Source organism: Balaenoptera physalus, assembly GCF_965194825.1.
Source record: "Balaenoptera physalus genome assembly, chromosome: 2".
Classification (NCBI taxonomy): domain Eukaryota; kingdom Metazoa; phylum Chordata; class Mammalia; order Artiodactyla; family Balaenopteridae; genus Balaenoptera; species Balaenoptera physalus.
The window spans coordinates 50,627,437-50,645,235 of record NC_138883.1 but is presented as its reverse complement, the minus strand read 5'-3'; the positions used below and the strand labels follow the sequence as shown (position 1 = coordinate 50,645,235).

Below are 17,799 nucleotides of genomic sequence, written 5' to 3'. Positions count from 1 at the left end.
TTATTTTTCTTTTCATCATAAATATCAGAATGTACTATTCTGTTTATGTTATCGGCTTCTTTAGAGATTATTCAGATTCTGAATTGTCATTTTGACTAGCTAAATTTATCTTGATCCTTAGATTCTATATTTAATGAATATCTAACACTATGCTTGCACATAGTAGGCACTCAAAAAATATGTTTAGTGAATCAAGGTATATGATACAGTGCTCTTAATTATACTTTAAGTTTCCTTTCTTAACTCCTTCCCTTCACCCTAAATATATTGCCCTTTTTTGATACTCCTTTTCTTCCTGGCTTCACATTCTTCAGTATTCTGCTGTAATGTTATTGTTTTGCTATTTTCTCTTACTTGAAATTCCTTGTAAGGTTTAACTACCCTGAGTCTCTTCTTGAGACTCATGTACTTGCTATTTTGTATTCTAACCCTTATTGTTTGCCCACTTTCTCTTAGAAAATGTCTGTCTTCCCTTTCCCTTTTGATCTATCTTTATTTCTGTTGAAAAAGTCATCTTTGAGGCTGTTCATGGTTTTGTGTTTTGTACTATTTCCATTGCAGTTTTCCCATCCTGAGGAACTATTTAGTTGTTACTTTGTAATTAATAAACATAATTTTATGTATTCTGTGTTTTTAGTCTATTGAAGACAATGAAGTATATTTGCCTAATGATGAGATTTGGACCTATGAGATTGATAGTGGGTTGTGGTAAGTAACTTTAAATTATAGAATGTCCAGTCTTAATATCTGTTATAACTGCTGTCATCGCCCACAGGGAGTCTGAGACCATACTTAGAACGTGCTGCAACATTATATTGTCTCCCTTTCCTTTTCTTTCAATGCTTTTTTCTCTCTGGCTGTTTCTTTCCCCAACTCGCTTCCTCTCTCCATTCTTTGTCCTCTACTATTCCTCTCAAGACTAAGGCTGTTTCTGAAGACTTTGCTTTGTTCTACTAACTAATTCCCAATTCTGGTGATGTGAAGATTTTGTAACTTTTTCTTCCCCAGTAGGTTGAAAAATCTTTACCATGGATCTTCTTACAGTTTTTACAGTATTGGCTCCCATTACATCTTAATTGTAATTGTCAGTGACAGTTTTCATTGAAAAAATACTCATGGAGTTCAAAGGGAATCTTAATTTGCTTTTCTGGAAAGTTATGGAATTCCACGTTATTCTTGCTGCAGGACGATGCACCTCATGGAAGGAGAACTCCCTACCTCCATGTCAGGAAGTTGCGGTGCTTGCATTAATGGAAAGCTATACGTTTTTGGAGGATATGATGACAAAGGATACAGCAATCGAGTAATTTTTTTTTTCAATTCAGAACGCAGAAAAATGTAATGTTTAATGTGTCACTTCATCTCACAAGTTTACGAATGTATTTTACAAAGAAGACATATGTAGAAAAGCTTGAGCTTATGATGATAAGGTTTGAAAGATAGGGTGAAAATGCAGCATCATGCTCTCTTCTGCCATGTCTTTCTGCTTCAGAATTAACTACGTACTTAGTTGATATTCATAGGACAAGAGCATGATGGGAAAAGATCCATTTCAGTATTTTTCATATATCATTTTTGCTTCTAAAACATAGTTCCATTTTCATTAACTCTACAATTAAAATTTTTACCTTTTAAAAATGAAAAAGTAATATTATTAATTTTGGATCACGTATCCCTGTGACATATGTTTAATTTTCCAATGTCCTGTCTGCTAATGGTGTTCTCCTCTTTTAAAAGCTTTATTTTGTTAATTTGCGAACAAGAGATGGAACCTATGTTTGGGAAAAACTCACCAACTTTGAAGGTCAACCACCCACACCACGTGATAAACTTTCCTGCTGGGTATATAAAGACAGGTAATGCAGCAAAACCATCTCATTAACTGCACTCAAGTAAGGATTACAGCTTGTGACCAAAATAGAGAAAACTTGAAAGTCTGAAATTTTTTTCAAGATAGTTACAAACTTGTTTTGACAGTGATGTTAAAGGCAGTTTTGAACCTGGATAAGAGCCAGGTCATAAGAATAAACATGGTGGAAGCAGCTATTTGGTTTTTAAAAATTCGTTACTTTATTAATTTTCTGAATCGTTAATACAGTTACATGGTTCAAAAATCAAAACCATATTAAAAAGGATACGATGAAAAGTCTGGCTCCCACTCCTGTCCCCATCCATCCTGTTCCCACCCTCCACATGCACAAATGGCTACTTTTATTAATATCTTTTGTATTTTTATAGCAGTGGTTCTCAAACTTGTCTGCCAGAGAAATAATCTGGGGATCTTTTAAAAGCTCTGAAGCCCAGGTGATACCCCAGAACTAATCAAATTACAATCACTGGGGGTATGATTTTTTTAAGCTCCTCAGGTGATTCCAAGTGCAGGCAAGTTTGGGAACAACTGCCATCCCTGTGACTTTGTGCAGATAGAAGCAAATACATAGGTACGTGCTCTTCTCTTCCTCCTCCTTACACAAATATCGGTGTACTCCGTACACTATTCTGCACCCTGCTGCTTCCTTTTTTTTTTTTTGAGGGGGCCATGCCACACGGCATATGGGAATTGTAGTTCCCTGACCAGGGATCGAACCCGCACCCCCTGCATTGGAAGTGCGGTGTCTCAACCACTGGACTTCTTTTAGTCAACAGTATACCATGGGGAACTTTAATCTTTCTGTATCTCTAGTTAGAAAGCTTGATTTTGTTTTTGTTTTTACAGTTGCATAGTATTCTCCTGTGTGGATATACCAAGTTTATTTAAACTTTCCCATATAGATGACACAACACTTAGATTAAATGAATATCTTTGTGTATATATACATATGATTGCAGATCTATTTGTTGGATAAAATTCCAGAATTTGATTTCTGGTCAAAGGATAATACATTTATAATTGTGATAAATGTTTATTTTGCTAAGGTTGCTGTAACAGAGTTCTATAAACTGAATAAACAACAGAAATGTATTGTCTCATAGTTCTGGAGGCTAGAAGTCTGAGATCAAGGTGTCAGCAGGGTTGGTTCGTTCTTTGGGTTTTGAGAAAGAATCTGTTTTATGCCTGTCCCCAGCTTCTGGTGATTTGTTGGCAACCTTTGGTGTGTTGAAGCAACACTCTGATCTCTGCCTTCATAGTCACATAACATTCTCTCTGTGTGCTTGTCTGTCTCCAAATTTTCCCTTTTTGTAAGAATACCAGTCATATTGGATTAGGACCTACCCTCAAGACTTCATTTTAACTTGATTGCCTCTATAAGGACCCTGTCTCTAAATAAGGTCACATTCTTTTTTTATTATTCTTATGTTTTTATTTCTAGAAAATATAATTGTTTTGCCTTCTTAATTGCAGTAATTCCTACTCTGCTTTATTCAATATTCAGTTTATTTTAAAAAAATCTCTTTTTAAACTGCAGGGGGCACTTATAATAATTAAGATGGAGGGTGTTAAGTTTTAAAGAACAATCAGTTTAAATAATACACATTTATATTTTGAATACAAAAGGCAGACATTAAAATTTGACAGAATATTTTATAATTCTCAAAAAGCATATCAGAATTCCAGAGGGTAAGGAATAAGATTATCTTGGTCATGAAAAGGTACATGGATCAAAATACTCTCTAGAATATGAGAATTTGGAAAGGAAAATCTTAAACCTTTGAATTGTGGATTAATCAGATTTAAAGAGAAACCAACTATGATTATGCTGTTGTTGCTTTCTCTGGCCCTACAAATTGATAACCGTTAGTACTCTGCTTTGAGTAGCCAGTAATGTCACATTCTAAATACAGGGGCTTAGGACTTCTATATATGAATTTTGTGGGGGACACAATTCAATCCATAACATTGGATTTTGCCAACTTTTCCTCCAATAAAGTTGTGCTGTTTTGTGTTGTCAATAATGGAGTGCCTCTTTGTCCCCAGCCTTGCCAAGAATTTGCAGGCAAACTTAGATGTTTTTGGCCAAATTGTTAGGTGAGATGTGATGCCTCAATCTTATTTTAATTTTCATATATTTAAGGGCAATTTTTATTTCTTTTTCTCTGAACTGAAAAATAAATCCTTTGCTAATTATTTTTTATTTGATTGATCCTTTGTTAATTATTTTTTATTTATTTGATACTCTTGATTTCTAGGAGTTATTTATGTATAAAGAGATTAGTGTTTGACTGTGATATATGAAAATATTTTTTCCAGGTTGTCATTTGTCTTTTGACTTTGCATAAAGTGTGTTTTGCGTGTATTAAACAGCTTCTTAAAGCTGTTATTTAGGTAAATTTATCAATAATTTCTTTTCTGGCTTCTTGACTTTGAGTCAATTGCAAAGGTTTTTTCCACTCCAAGATTATAAACTAATTCTCACGTATTTTCCTCTAGTACTTTTGTTATTTTTAGAAACCTGGGAGGGCTTCCCTGATAGTCCAGTGGTAAGGACTCCACACTTTCACTGCTGAGGGCACGGGTTTGATCCCTGGTCAGGGAACTAAGATCCTGCAAGCTGTGTGCACAGCCAAAAAAAAAAGAACCAGTAAAAACCTGTGAATGGTATGAGATATGAATCCAAGTTTATCTTTTATTATTTAGTTTTTAAATTTTATAACTGGTGGTTTGTACCTCTTCATCCCTTCACTATTTCACCCATCCCCCACCCTTCCCCTCTAGCAACCACTAGTTTGTTCTCTGTATCTGTTTTTTCATATTTGTTCTTTGTTTTGATTTTTACATTCTACACATAAGTGAAAACATGCAGGATTTTTTGTATTTCATCTAGTTTATACAGTCTGTTGGTATACAGTTTTTTGGTATTCTCTTATGATACTTTTTATTTCTGTCATGTTAACAGCAATGTCCCCTCTGTCACTCCTAATTTTAGTAATTTGAATTTTCTCTACTTTTTTTTTAGTCAACCTAGCTAAAGATTTGTCAATTTTGTTGATATTTTCAAAGACCGAACTTTTGGTTTTGTTGTTTCTCTCTATTGTTTTTCTATTCACCATTTTGCTTATTTCCCCTTTAATTTTTATTATTTCCTTCTGTTATCTATGGGTTTAGTTTGCTTCTCTTTCTAGTTCCTTGATGTGTACAGTTATATTATTGATATGAGATCTTTCTTTTTAAATTTGTGGGCATTTATAGCTATAAGATTCCCTCTGAGCACCACCTTCACAGTATTCCATAAGTTTTGTTTTATTCTGTTTGCATTTTCAGTCATTTCAAGGTAATTTCTAACTTTCCTTGTGATATTTTTCACTCATGGGGTTGACAGATTTTTTTCTTTCTTTCAGCACTTTAATGACTTTATTACATTGCCTTTTGGCCTTCATTCTTCTGGTGAGAAATTCACTCATTTGTATTTATCCAGCTTGGAGTGTGCTGAGCTTCTGGGGCTGGTGGATGTATATCTTTCATCAGTTTTAGGAAGTTCTTATTAATTAACAAATATTTCTTCTACCCATTTATTTGTCTCTTCTCCTTCTGGGACTCCTATTATATGCACATTAGATCATATGATATTGTTATACAGAGCTTGGGCTCTCTTCCCTGCCCCCCACTCTTTTATTCTCTTTGTTTTAATTTGGATACTTTTTTTGACCAATTGACTTATCTTCAAGTTCATCTTTTCCATTGCTATGTCCAGTTTCCTGTTATGACTATCTAATGAATTTCTTTATTTCTGACATCTTATTTTCCAATTTTTTGCATTTTCATTTCATTCTTTTTCATGGTTCCATGTCTGTGCCAAAATTACCTAGTTCTTCCTGCACATTGTCCACCTTTTACAAACTAGTCTGTTACTATTTCTACCATAGTTATTTTAAAGGCCATGTCTAATAATTCTAATATCTGGGCCACCTTGGAGTCAGCTTATATTGACTCTTTCCTCTCTTGATCATGGGTCACTTTTTTTGCCTTTTCTTTTTTTTTTTTTTTTTTTTAATTTATTTTATTTATTATTTATGGCTGTGTTGGGTCTTCGTTTCTGTGCAAGGGCTTTCTCTAGTTGCAGCGAGTGGGGGCCGCTCTTCATCACGGTGCGCGGGCCTCTCATTATTGCAGCCTCTCTTGTTGCGGAGCACAGGCTCCAGACGCGCAGGCTCAGTAATTGTGGCTCACGGGCCTAGTTGCTCCACGGCATATGGGATCTTCCCAGACCAGGGCTCGAACCCGTGTCCCCTGCATTGGCAGGCAGATTCTCAACCACTGCGCCGCCAGGGAAGCCCGCCTTTTCTTATACCTTGTAATTTCTTCATCATTTGACAGACATTCTGTACAAAAGAACAGTAAAGATGGGAATAAACAATATTTCTTTCCAGAAAAGGACATGCCCTTTTTTCCTTTTTCAGGTTGCTAGAGTGGGATTTAAGTCAGTCTAATCTATAGTTGATCTGTGTTTGGACTTTGTTGCAGCTTTAGTTTGATTCAGTTTAACCACTGGCTTCAAATGTTCTGATGCAGGACCAAGACTTTCCTTTGCTACAGCCCAATGTTTGAGCACTAGAGATTGTCTAGAGATTTTGAACAGTGCTTCACAGCTGAGTACCTACTTCTCAGAACTGTGGGAGATCTCTCCTTGTTTCATAGCCTACCTGTGTTGCTAGGGAGTTCTGTTTGCTCTCCAATCCCACTTTATACTTTCTGCACCTTGAGAGATCTCTTTCAGCATTGCACCTCCCCCCGCTGGCCTTTTGAGGGCAGCCACCCTCCCTGTATGCTGTAATGGCTTGGCATGCCTCTGAGGTGTTTCTGCCAGATCTCCTGCCCAGATCCCAAACTTTAGAGTTGATAGCTCAGATTGCCTCAAGGAGAGTTGCTCAGCTCTTCTCTGCTTCCAGCTCTTGGTAACTGACCCTGAGCCCTCCCTGAAGACTATGTGAAAAAGTTGTTGAGTAGGTTCAAGCTCCCTCTGTGGCTGAGTTTCTTAAGATTCTAATTTGCTATGCCAGCCTACATGTAACTGTTAAAATTTTGGGTGACTTCTTTTACAAACCCAATCTGTGCTGGATTCTTTCTCCTCCTGCTGTTACATCAGGGATGAAAGCAGCCATGGGCCTCTTCTCTCCTACTGGGAGCTCATCACTTTCTGGAATTAGTTCATTTAGGTCTCTTTGTTCCCATAGCTCTTTGATTTTTTTTTTAAACTATGGTTTTGTAGTTTATATGGCTTGTTTAGGTTGTGAGAGAAATGATGTCTTCCTACTTTCTGTGAACAGACTGAAAGTAGAACTCCTAAAGTGTGTCCTTTGTTTTGTTTTTCAGATTAATATATTTTGGTGGCTATGGGTGTAGGAGACACAATGAACTCCAGGATTGTTTTGATGTTCATGATGCATCTTGGGTAAGAGAGTAATCCCTGTTTACATTTTCCTCTAAGTTAGTGTCACGTTACAGTCTTCAGAAATAATGAGCCCAGTTTTTCTCATTTTAATTTGCTGTAATTGATATTATGAAAAAAAATGTATTTTCTCTCTTTTGAATTTGGGTTCAGTTGCAGGAGGTTCTCTCACCTAATTATATCAGCCTTCATGGCTACTGGCAGAGTAATGTCTTTTCTGATGCCATTAATCACTTATAGCTGCTTCTGTTAGACAACTAGTGGCTTTAGCACAACTTGGAAATACTTTGTTCATAGGTAACCGCAGTGGCTATTGCTGACATACACCTCCTTTTAGGTACGTCCACCAGAACTATTCATAGCTCAGTCTGGCTTCTGTATGAGAGTGAGTAAGTTGGTAGTCATATTACTTTTTCTATTTATTCTTACTGGTTAGAGAATAAACTATTATTAATGAAAGAACTCATGACTTATAAAAATGAAATCTTTTAATAGATAACTTTAAAAACCATTGATCTCACCACCAAGATACACAGTAACTCTTCAGTTTTACCTTCTACTAGCATGTATTATTATTGTACACTATTAATGTAAAGGTATATGTACATTTCATGTATATCTCTTTGTATATGGGTATTTAAAAATTCTCCATAGTCTTTATTTAGACTATGTGTGAAATTAATATGTGCTAATTAATAAAACTGAATGGTTTTTAAGTGTTAAAAATGGTTTACATGGTTTTTGAGTTTTTAAAATGAAATATCTTTAAAGTTTTGCTACTTACAGTATTACTGATAATTTTTAGTAATATAACTTCCCATTAATTATGTCTACTCATCAGTGAAATCTCTCATTTTTTTCTCCTCTAGTACAGTTAGGCTAATGATCATGTCCTAAAGTTTATGGTGCACAGGTAGATTTTTTCATTTAGATTCTAAACTAAGTAAATTATTTAGTTTATTTGACTTGTTTGACAAGTCCTGACAAAAATGAATGATATATTCCTGACATATAACATAAAACTGGTACAGAGGTAAGCTAGAGTAGTGGTAGAGGATTTCAGCAATGCAGAAGATGCTAAATACAGTCTAACTGCTAAATCTTTGCCTTGCCAATAGTTTCGTCTTCCTAGAAGACAAGAGAGTGAGCATAAGTTTGATGCGTAAGAACAAGGTGCTTGGTTAAGTAGAATTGATTGGAATTTTTTGGAAAAAGGAACCATTGTTCCCTAAAGTTTCTAACAGCAGTGATTAGGAATTCTGAACCTGTACTTTAGGAAAAGAGATTTCCAAATGTAAATATCATTCTGTTCTCTGCAATTTTAAAAGAGATATTCCTTTGAGAGAAGTGGAAGATTGTCAACAAGTAAAGTCATGACTCATGCAAGCAATACTACGAGAAGGAAAGTTGCCAGGTGATGCTGCTATGGCCTAGGGACCACACTTTGTGAGCCACTGGTGTATGCATTAGCTTTACGACTGTGGTTACACTGGTGTATGCGTTAGCTTTGTGACTGTAGTTACCCTGGTGTATGCATTAGCTTTATGACTATGGTCACACTTAACTCTATTTCTGTAAAAGTGCCTATTATTTCACCAGTGAATATGCAGTGAAACTATAATACTAATCTAAAAATTATAAAAGCTTTCAAAAATATTTTTTAAATTTCTGTTTTAGGAAGAGCAGATATTCTGGGGTTGGCATAACGATGTTCACATATTTGACACAAAGACACAGAGTTGGCTTCAACCAGAAATTAAAGTAAGTATTGTAAAAAGTTACCTTTATGTTTGTGTACTCATTAATACTTTTAAAATCTATTTCTTTTACTGGGTTATTGGATTTTAGTAATTGAGTTTGTTATCATATACAAAGGGGTTCTCTTATGAGAACTGTTATTAGTACTTTTTTTTAATCACATATTTTTCTCCAGGCTAACTGAGGTTTTCTAGAAAAATCTAAAGAGGTGCCATCATCATTCTTTACCCACAAGTGTAATGCCCTGATTTAATGAAGTCTCTTTTAAAGAGTCCTTTCGTAACAAAGTCCATGATTTTAAAAAGCCCATGTTTCATAAACCCTTGCAATCTTAATACTCTTTCATCTGCTTGTGAACAAACACAAATTCACATTAGTTTAAGCCATTAAAGAATTCTCACATAGCTGGGAAGCGTATTTTGAAGTGGCTCACACAATGGAAGAGCTACAGGGACCAGGACCTTAGGAACTGGAGCAAGTTATCCAACACCATCACAATATTTGCATCTCTCTGTCGGCTTCTCCCTGCTTCTCTGTGTGCCAGCTTCATTCTGTCTACTGCAGACTGTCCAGCTCATTTAGAAGGGAATATGGCCCCTGGCTACACCAGATCTTTCTATTGGTGCTGTATTCTGTCAATGTCTATATCTTTGTCCTAGAAAAGGACTCTGGCTCTACTTAGGCATGTTCCTACTCTATATCAGTCCCTGCTGCCAAGGGGATGACTGGCCAGGTCTGAGTCTCAGGTCTGTCCCTAGGGGAACAAGGTATTGTGATTGGTCAGCTCACCGGAACTGTGCAGAATAGAATGCTGAACAGGCAAAACCAAATTTCTGTCACTAACATGCACGTATGACTAAAATTCCTTGCAGTTCAGCTTCTGTAGATGGTAGTGAGCGAGGTTCTGTGCAAAATAGCAAGTGTTACAAGGTTTGACCCTTCTCAGCATCCTCTTTTTCTAAGCAGTGCTTTTCAGGTTTCCAGTGCTCTTCTGTTCTCTTCTAATTTTGGAACTGATCAACTATCAGTCGATCATATTTGTTGATTGAATTTTCCTGCAGTCAGCATTTTATTTTATTTTATTTATTTATTTATTTTTAACATCTTTATTGGAGTATAATTGCTTTACAATGGTGTGTTACTTTCTGCTTTATAACAAAGTGAATCAGTTATACATATACATATGTTCCCATATCTCTTCCCTCTTGCATCTCCCTCCCTCCCACCTTCCCTATCCCACCCCTCTAGGTGGTCACAAAGCGCGGAGCTGATCTCCCTGTGCTATGCAGCTGCTTCCCACTAGCTATCTATTTTACATTTGGTAGTGTATATATGTCCATGCCACTCTCTCACTTTGTCACAGCTTACCCTTCCCCCTCCCCATATCCTCAAGTCCATTCTCTAGTAGGTCTGTGTCTTTATTCCCGTCTTACCCCTAGGTTCTTCATGACCTTTTTTTTTTTCCTTAGATTCCATATATATGTGTTAGCATACTGTATTTGTTTTTCTCTTTCTGACTTACTTCACTCTGTATGACAGACTCTAACTCCATCCACCTCACTACAAATAACTCAATCAGTCAGCATTTTAATGTTAAGATTTGTGTATTAATGAAATAAAAGCATCTTATCTCTGTTAAAATAATTTCATGTCAGCAAGCAGGTGGAGAGAAATATTATTGAGACTGGATCTACTGAAACTCATCCTGGATCTCTTTCAGGCCTCTTAACGCTCTGCTCCCTTAGAGAATAAGCAAGAGTCTGGAGCTACTGCAGGCATATTTTTAGAATGTGCTCCTTGGAATAAGTGAACTGAGGTAGCTTATAATTAGTTCTTTGGACTTCAGGTCTTTCTGTTGTGACTCCTTCTCTCTCTCCTTACCTTAATCCATACCCCTTCCCCCCTTCTGCACCAGCAGCCTAACAGGCACTGACACTCTTTCAGTTAGTGTTTAACAGTATTTTCACTGTGATTTCTCTGATTATTTCTTCAAATAAGTTCTTACATTGTTTATATTATATCTGAAGGTTTTTTTTAATTTATTTTTTATTTTTGGTTGCATTGGGTCTTCGTTGCTGCGCACGGACTTTCTCTAGTTTTGGCGAGCGGGGGCTACTCTTCATTGCGGTGCGCGGGCTTCTCATTGCGGTGGCTTCTCTTGTTGTGGATCACGGGGTCTAGGTGCACGGGCTCAGTAGTTGTGGCACATGGGCTTAGTTGCTCCACGGCATGTGGGATCTTCCCAGACCAGGGCTCAAACCCATGTCCCCTGCACTGGCAGGCGGATTCTTAAGCACTGCACCACCAGGGAAGCCCCTATAGCTGAAGGTTTTTCTGATGTGGTTGCAGCTAGAATATGTTCCCTTTATTTTTTAGAGACATTCTTAAATTAATTAATTGTTCCTAAATGTCTGCAGCAAAAGGAAAGGTAACATGGTAGAGTGTAAGAGTTATTGCTGTTGAAGTTGAAGAAACTGGTTGAAAAGAACTATGTACTTTTAGATAAGCCATATAATGTCATCTGTTAAATGGAAAGTTGAAAGTGTTTTCCTACATGGGACTTTTAACCCTATGAGAACAGTAGAGTATAATAGTGGTCTTTGGGTTATTTTCAGTATTTCAAACGACCTAATAAGCACTGTGCATTATTTATGCAGTTAGCCACACAGGCTAAAGCAAATGCCATTACTTTGTTTCTGTTTGGACTGGTATGAACTCAGTTTATTCAGAAGCTTTGGTTGGATATTAAATGTATTTCATAAATTAAAAAGAAGAAAGTCAATATTTATTTCATAATGAATGTGTATATAGTAGAAGAATTTTTCCAGAATTTCAGATCGGGATGGGACAATAAAACTTTTGTTTTGTTGGAAGTGTTGGGAACTGCAGCACAAATGGTTCTCTCATTTATTTAAGTGTTATATAGGTAATATCTGAATTATTTCTTACCATGTTGACCTCATAATTATTCAAGTAAAAAAGTCTAGGAGGTTATGATATTGGATGTAGTGCTTAAATTTCCTGTGCCCACATTCGGTAGCCAATGAGCTGAAAATGTTGGGTTCTTTCAGAACTTGGAATTAAATACATACACGAAAGTACCCACCATGAACACATGGAAATTATGCAGAAAATTCTTCCTTCAGGGGCTTCCCTGGTGGCGCAGTGGTTGGGAATCCGCCTGCCAATGCAGGGCTACACGGGTTCGTGCCCCGGTCCGGGAGGATCCCACATGCCGCGGAGCGGCTAGGCCCGTGAGCCACAACTACAGACCCTGCGCGTCTGGAGCCTGTGCTGCGCAACAGGAGAGGCCGCGACAGTGACAGGCCCGCGTGCCGCGATGAAGAGTGGCCCCCGCTCGCTGCAACTGGAGGAAGCCCTCACACAGAAACGAAGATCCAACACAGTCAAAAATAAATAAATAAATTAATTAATTAAAAAAAATTCTTCCTTCAAATCTTATTCATTAATCTACCCATTATACCCTCTCTTTTCCCACCAACCCCAAACTTCTCTGAAGAAAAGATCTGCTATATTTATTCAAAGTAAAGTATAAAGAAGTATTATCAGTTAATGTGAAGAGTTTTAGTAAGAAACACTGGCTTAAGCCAAGAGTGAAGTTCTTATTGTGGAATTTGAAGCATCAAGAGTTTTGGGGGGGCAGATTGATTTTTTTTTAAGTCTCTGAGATCATCACACAGTGTACTGCTCACTCATATTAATATTAACTCTGTGTGTGTTTGTCTCTGTGTGTGTGTATGAGTGAGAGAGAGAGAGGGAGAGAGAAGAGAGAGGAAAAGGGAGGGAAGGAGGGCGTGGGATGGGCAAGGGAGAGAAAGAAAATGTTTTTAAATATAGTTTTTTAATCTTTATATTTTAAGCTAAAATTTATGTGAAAATTTTTTTCTTTTTTTTATACATTTATTTATTTATTTATTTTGGCTGCGTTGGGTCTTCATTGCTGTGTGCGGGTTTTCTCTAGTTGGGGCGAGTGGGGGCTACTCTTCGTTGCAGTGCACGGGCTTCTCATTGCGGTGGCTTCTCTTGTTGCGGAGTACGGGCTCTAGGCGCCCGGGCTCAACAGTGTGGCTCACGGGCTTAGTTGCTCCACGGCATGTGGGATCTTCCCGGACCAGGGCTTGAACCCATGTCCCTGAGCTGGCAGGCGGATTCCCAACCACCACTGCGCCACCGGGGAAGTCCCTATGTGAAATCTTATTTTGCCAAATAGTGTCAGGCATTTAAGAAAAACGCTTTAAAAAGTAAAGATCAGGGACTTCCCTGGTGGTCCAGTGGTTAAGAATCTGCCTTCCAATGCAGGGGAGGTGGGTTCAATCCCTGTTTTGCTGTGGGGCAGCTAAGCCCTCGCACCACAACTACTGAGCCTGCATGCCTCAACTAGGGAGCCCGCATGCCACAATGAAAGATCCTGCATGCTGCAACTAAGACCCAACACAGCCAAAAAAAAAAAAATAATAATAATAATAAATCAGTCAATATTGTAAAAAAAAGTAAAAATCAGGGTGAATAAATGTAATTCCTTAAGAGTAGTATTTGTCTAATTATTACTATTGTGAACGAACTTTTGCATTAAGGTTTTGAATTAAGTTACATAGGTAATGGTAACTTAGCAGTCAAGTATTTCTCATACTGAGCATAGGAATGTGACTTCATTATAGATGTTTCAAACCTTTGCGCTCCATGTTCTGATCTCTGCTTGCAGGGTGGTGTTCCACCACAGCCACGAGCCGCGCATACGTGTGCAGTTCTCGGAAATAAGGGCTATATCTTTGGCGGACGTGTTTTGGTTAGTGTTTTTTATGAAAATGGTCTTTAATGTTTGATGCTTCTTACAAAAATTGATCTTTTGAGTTTGTGGAACAGCTGAACATTCAAATAGTCTAGAGATTAAAATGCCATTCAATAATAACTTTTTAAAATCTTCTATTCCCCAAACGGACCATACGTGAGTAATCACAGATGATTATAAATCATATTTTAATGGGGGAGAATCCTTCACTTCAGTGATGTATCAGAAAAGTTTAATTTCTTATTATCTAAATCTTGTTAGTTTAAACTCATTTTTTCCTTTCTCCCTTGATACATTAATTTGGTAGCTCTATGCTAACTTTATTAATACTTAGCGTTGTTTCCCAATATATAAACTTCTGATGTTAAGTAAAATAGAGTTAATCTATTTTTAATCTGAATTTATTTTAAAACCAAAATTTTAGCCCATGAAATATGTAAAACACTGACCAACTTCATACACTTTTGTTTTAGCAAACTAGGATGAATGATTTGCACTATCTAAACTTAGATACCTGGACCTGGTCTGGAAGGTAAGTTCGAAATTTAAGTGTGTTTTAATCTGTAGGCATTTGTGTGTGTGTGTGTGTGTGTGTGTCTGCCTGCACAGACGTGTGCACACATGCATGGTATAATCCAAACTTGGATCTGTAAAACTGAACTGATATTTTCTTCCCCTTCAGATTGTTTGCCTAAGCAAGGAATATATAGATTCCAATATAGCGTTCATTCTTTAACTAGACTATATAAAACATGAGAACACTAGCAGTTGAAAATTGATTATGTAAAAGTACTGGTTTTATACTACATATTCTTGAGGACTGGTCAGTAGAACAAATGAAGTTTTAATGGGGTCATCACAGGTCAACAGATAACCGAGTGAGTCAAAGTCAGATTTTATGGTTCATAATATATATTTAGCAATAGAATAAATATATTTAGCTATCAATTCAGCTGTTCATGTAATGAGTTGGAATCAGACCTATATATTATGCCAAAGTATAAATACTATTAAAAATAAAACCTCAAAAGTCCTAGAAGAAAATATAGCAGATTATCTTTAAAACCTTGGCATGGAAAAAGCTTTTATAAAGATGATATAACCCAAAATTCATAAATTAAAAGACTGATTGATAAGACCATTTAAGAATTAAATATTTCTGTGTAGAAATATATACCACAAAAAGTTAAAAAGCAAATTGGAAAATGCAAACAAAAAACAAACTAGAAGTAATATTTACAGTATTTCTAACCAAAAGGGCTAAGATTCATAAGAACTCAGAAAATCAGTAAGAAAAAGACAAACAAGCCAATAAAAGTGAACAAAGAACATGAATGAGCAACTCATAGAAGAAATACAAATATGCAGAAATTATTTTTAAAAGATGTCCAACTTCATAAATTATTAAAGAAATTGAAATAAAAATAATAGTTTTCACTTACCGGATAAAAATAATTACAAATGACCAGTTTGTGCTAGGTTGTAACACAATTAGTGGGAGTTTAAATGGGTATAATTTTCTGGAAGGTAGTCTGGTAATATGTTTAAAATATAAAATGGAATTTCTACTTTGATCCAGAATTCCTCCTAAGACAAAAATTGGACAAGTGTTTATATGTGTGTGCATATATGTACATGTGTGTGCACACACAACAAAGCTGTTTATTGCAACATTATTTATAAGAGCAAAAACATGACATCAGCCCTCATGTCCGTAAGTGGGGGTTGTTTAAATCATGGTGCATTTGCCCAATGAGCTGCCATGCTTCCATTACCAAAGGACACTATGCTTCATGGAAATATTCTGCAACATACTAGTTGAATGAAAAAAATTGACTGAACAGAGTATATGATCCTATTTGTATATTTTTAATTAATGTCTTTATATGTGCATTAAAGTTAGGAAAGTTATATACCAAATTATTAATGTTTCTTATTTCTGGAGGACAGGATTATAGGAGAACTGTTCTTTTTAAAAATTATTTTTGTGGTTGTTGAATGTTTTGTAACCCAAATGTTTTTTATAGTTAACAAAAACAGTAAAAATATTTCCATTTTGGAAAAAATAAATTACGTCTTCTACCAACGGCCCATGTTATTCTGGAGCATTCCGGAATGTTGGAGAATGGTGTGATCTCACCTCCTAAATTAGTTAAAGTTTTGTGCTTATGGTTTTGTTTTGTTTTGTTTGGCTGCACCATACGGCATGTGGGATCTTAGTTCCCCAACCAGGGATCAAACCCGTGCCCACTGCAGTGGAAGCACGGAGTCTTAACCACTAGACGGCCAGAGAAGTCCCTGTGCTTATGTTTTTATTTCTGTTTTTATTTTAAGAATATGACAATATTTGTTTGAAATCTTTAGAGGTTTATCCTGGATCTGGAGTGGCTTGCATACTTTTATTTTGAAGTTAGAGTAGCATTTTCAGGAAATTCTACAATCGATAGACCAAAGTAAACAGCAGCAGCAACAACAAAATCCCATAATATCCTTAAGGAAGTCAGCTGAAAATACAAAATTAAATGTGAAACAACAGTAAAAAATGACAGACATGAAACTATTTATGTTAAAAACCTGAGGAAGTTTTACTCATTAACTAACAGTGAAGCCAAATCCAGCCTCTGAACACTGACACCAAATTAAATCTCAGAGACAGAGTTTTGGGTGAAGTAAAAAAGAATAGCTTTATTGCTTTGCTAGGCAAAGGGAGCCACAGCAAGCTAATGCCCTCAGAACTGTGTGTCCCAACCAGGGGGAGCCTGTGAGGAGTCTTACAGTCCAGGGGCGGGGTTGCTGATAAGGATCCGGGTACGTGCAGGGCCCACATTCCTTCAATCCAGAGGTAATCTGGCGTCAGGTGGTGATGGGCAAACTGTGACCTTCTCTGGAATGAAAAATGCTTCGTCATGTAGTTAACATCTTGCATTTGGTGGGGGTTTCAGTTCAGCAGAAGAGCTCAAAGATATTATGTGTATCCCTTGAGGCAGAACCAGGACGCTGCCCCAAGGCTGCACTGTTGTTTCTTGACTGCTCCTCCCTTGTGTCTGCATCCTCTCCCTTCCCTGATTAGCAGCTGTTTGAACCTGCCCTTTGGAACTCAGGGAAGGGGACACAGAAAGGCTTTTGTGCCCAGGAGCCCCACCAGGTCCTGCTTGGTTTCAATAGGAATGATGTTCAGTATGCAGTGTGAATAACTGGGAATTGACTTTTTAACTTTCAGTCTGTGTTCTGGCCAAGTGGGATGGACATTAAATGGAAAGAAACTGTGTAAATTCATCAAGAATTTAAGAATGTTTTTAAAATATTCTTGTAGGTAGGATTAGTAGAATCTAAATTTTTTATACTAGGGAGGGCAGTTTTTTCTTTTGAGATCTGAGATGATCAAAAAACTTTTATTTTGACTAACACAGTACCTAGATTCTTCTATTTTTTTCCCTCACCACAGGATTCCAATTAATGGAGAAAACCCCAAACATCGGTCATGGCATACTTTAACACCAATAGCTGATGATACGCTTTTCCTATTTGGTGGACTAAGTGCAGACAATATTCCGTTAAGTAAGTTGATTAAAGTTTAGCCTACAGTTAACATTTTATTCTTTTTTTACTTGATTGTATTTGATACTTAAGGTATTTTTACTTTTCTGATTTTCTGGTTTACCTTTATCGCCAACTATGTGGTTGCATCATGAATTAGAAGTAGAAGGCCCCTTTCCTTCCGTACCCTTGCCTGTCTAAGTTCTCCTGTTTCCTAGTGTAGGGAAAGGAAGAGTGGTTGAACCTAGAGGAATTAAAGACCCTTTCAACTATAGTATTTCTGATTTTGTGTCCTCCTAATTTTTGATCCAGATGCTTATACTATAGGCTAGAATGGGGATCAGAAGAGGAACCTTTCCCAGGAAGCTC

The 17,799-nt window shown here is 36.8% G+C and overlaps 1 protein-coding gene across 2 annotated transcripts in view; it reads left to right on the top strand.

Annotated features, from left to right (window-relative positions):
* Positions 1–17,799, top strand: part of KLHDC1 (kelch domain containing 1) — a 48,483-nt gene that overhangs the window by 16,115 nt on the left and 14,569 nt on the right. Inside the window, exons 2-10 of one of the 2 annotated variants that reach the window (XM_082452193.1) lie at positions 638–708; positions 1,186–1,303; positions 1,738–1,856; positions 7,250–7,328; positions 7,663–7,710; positions 9,003–9,086; positions 13,807–13,890; positions 14,367–14,425; positions 17,339–17,451. In XM_082452193.1, the coding sequence (XP_082308319.1) occupies positions 638–708; positions 1,186–1,303; positions 1,738–1,856; positions 7,250–7,328; positions 7,663–7,710; positions 9,003–9,086; positions 13,807–13,890; positions 14,367–14,425; positions 17,339–17,451 (775 nt within the window). The remainder of the gene's footprint in view (positions 1–637; positions 709–1,185; positions 1,304–1,737; positions 1,857–7,249; positions 7,329–7,662; positions 7,711–9,002; positions 9,087–13,806; positions 13,891–14,366; positions 14,426–17,338; positions 17,452–17,799) is intronic. The other variant, XM_082452194.1, reaches the window with a different exon arrangement.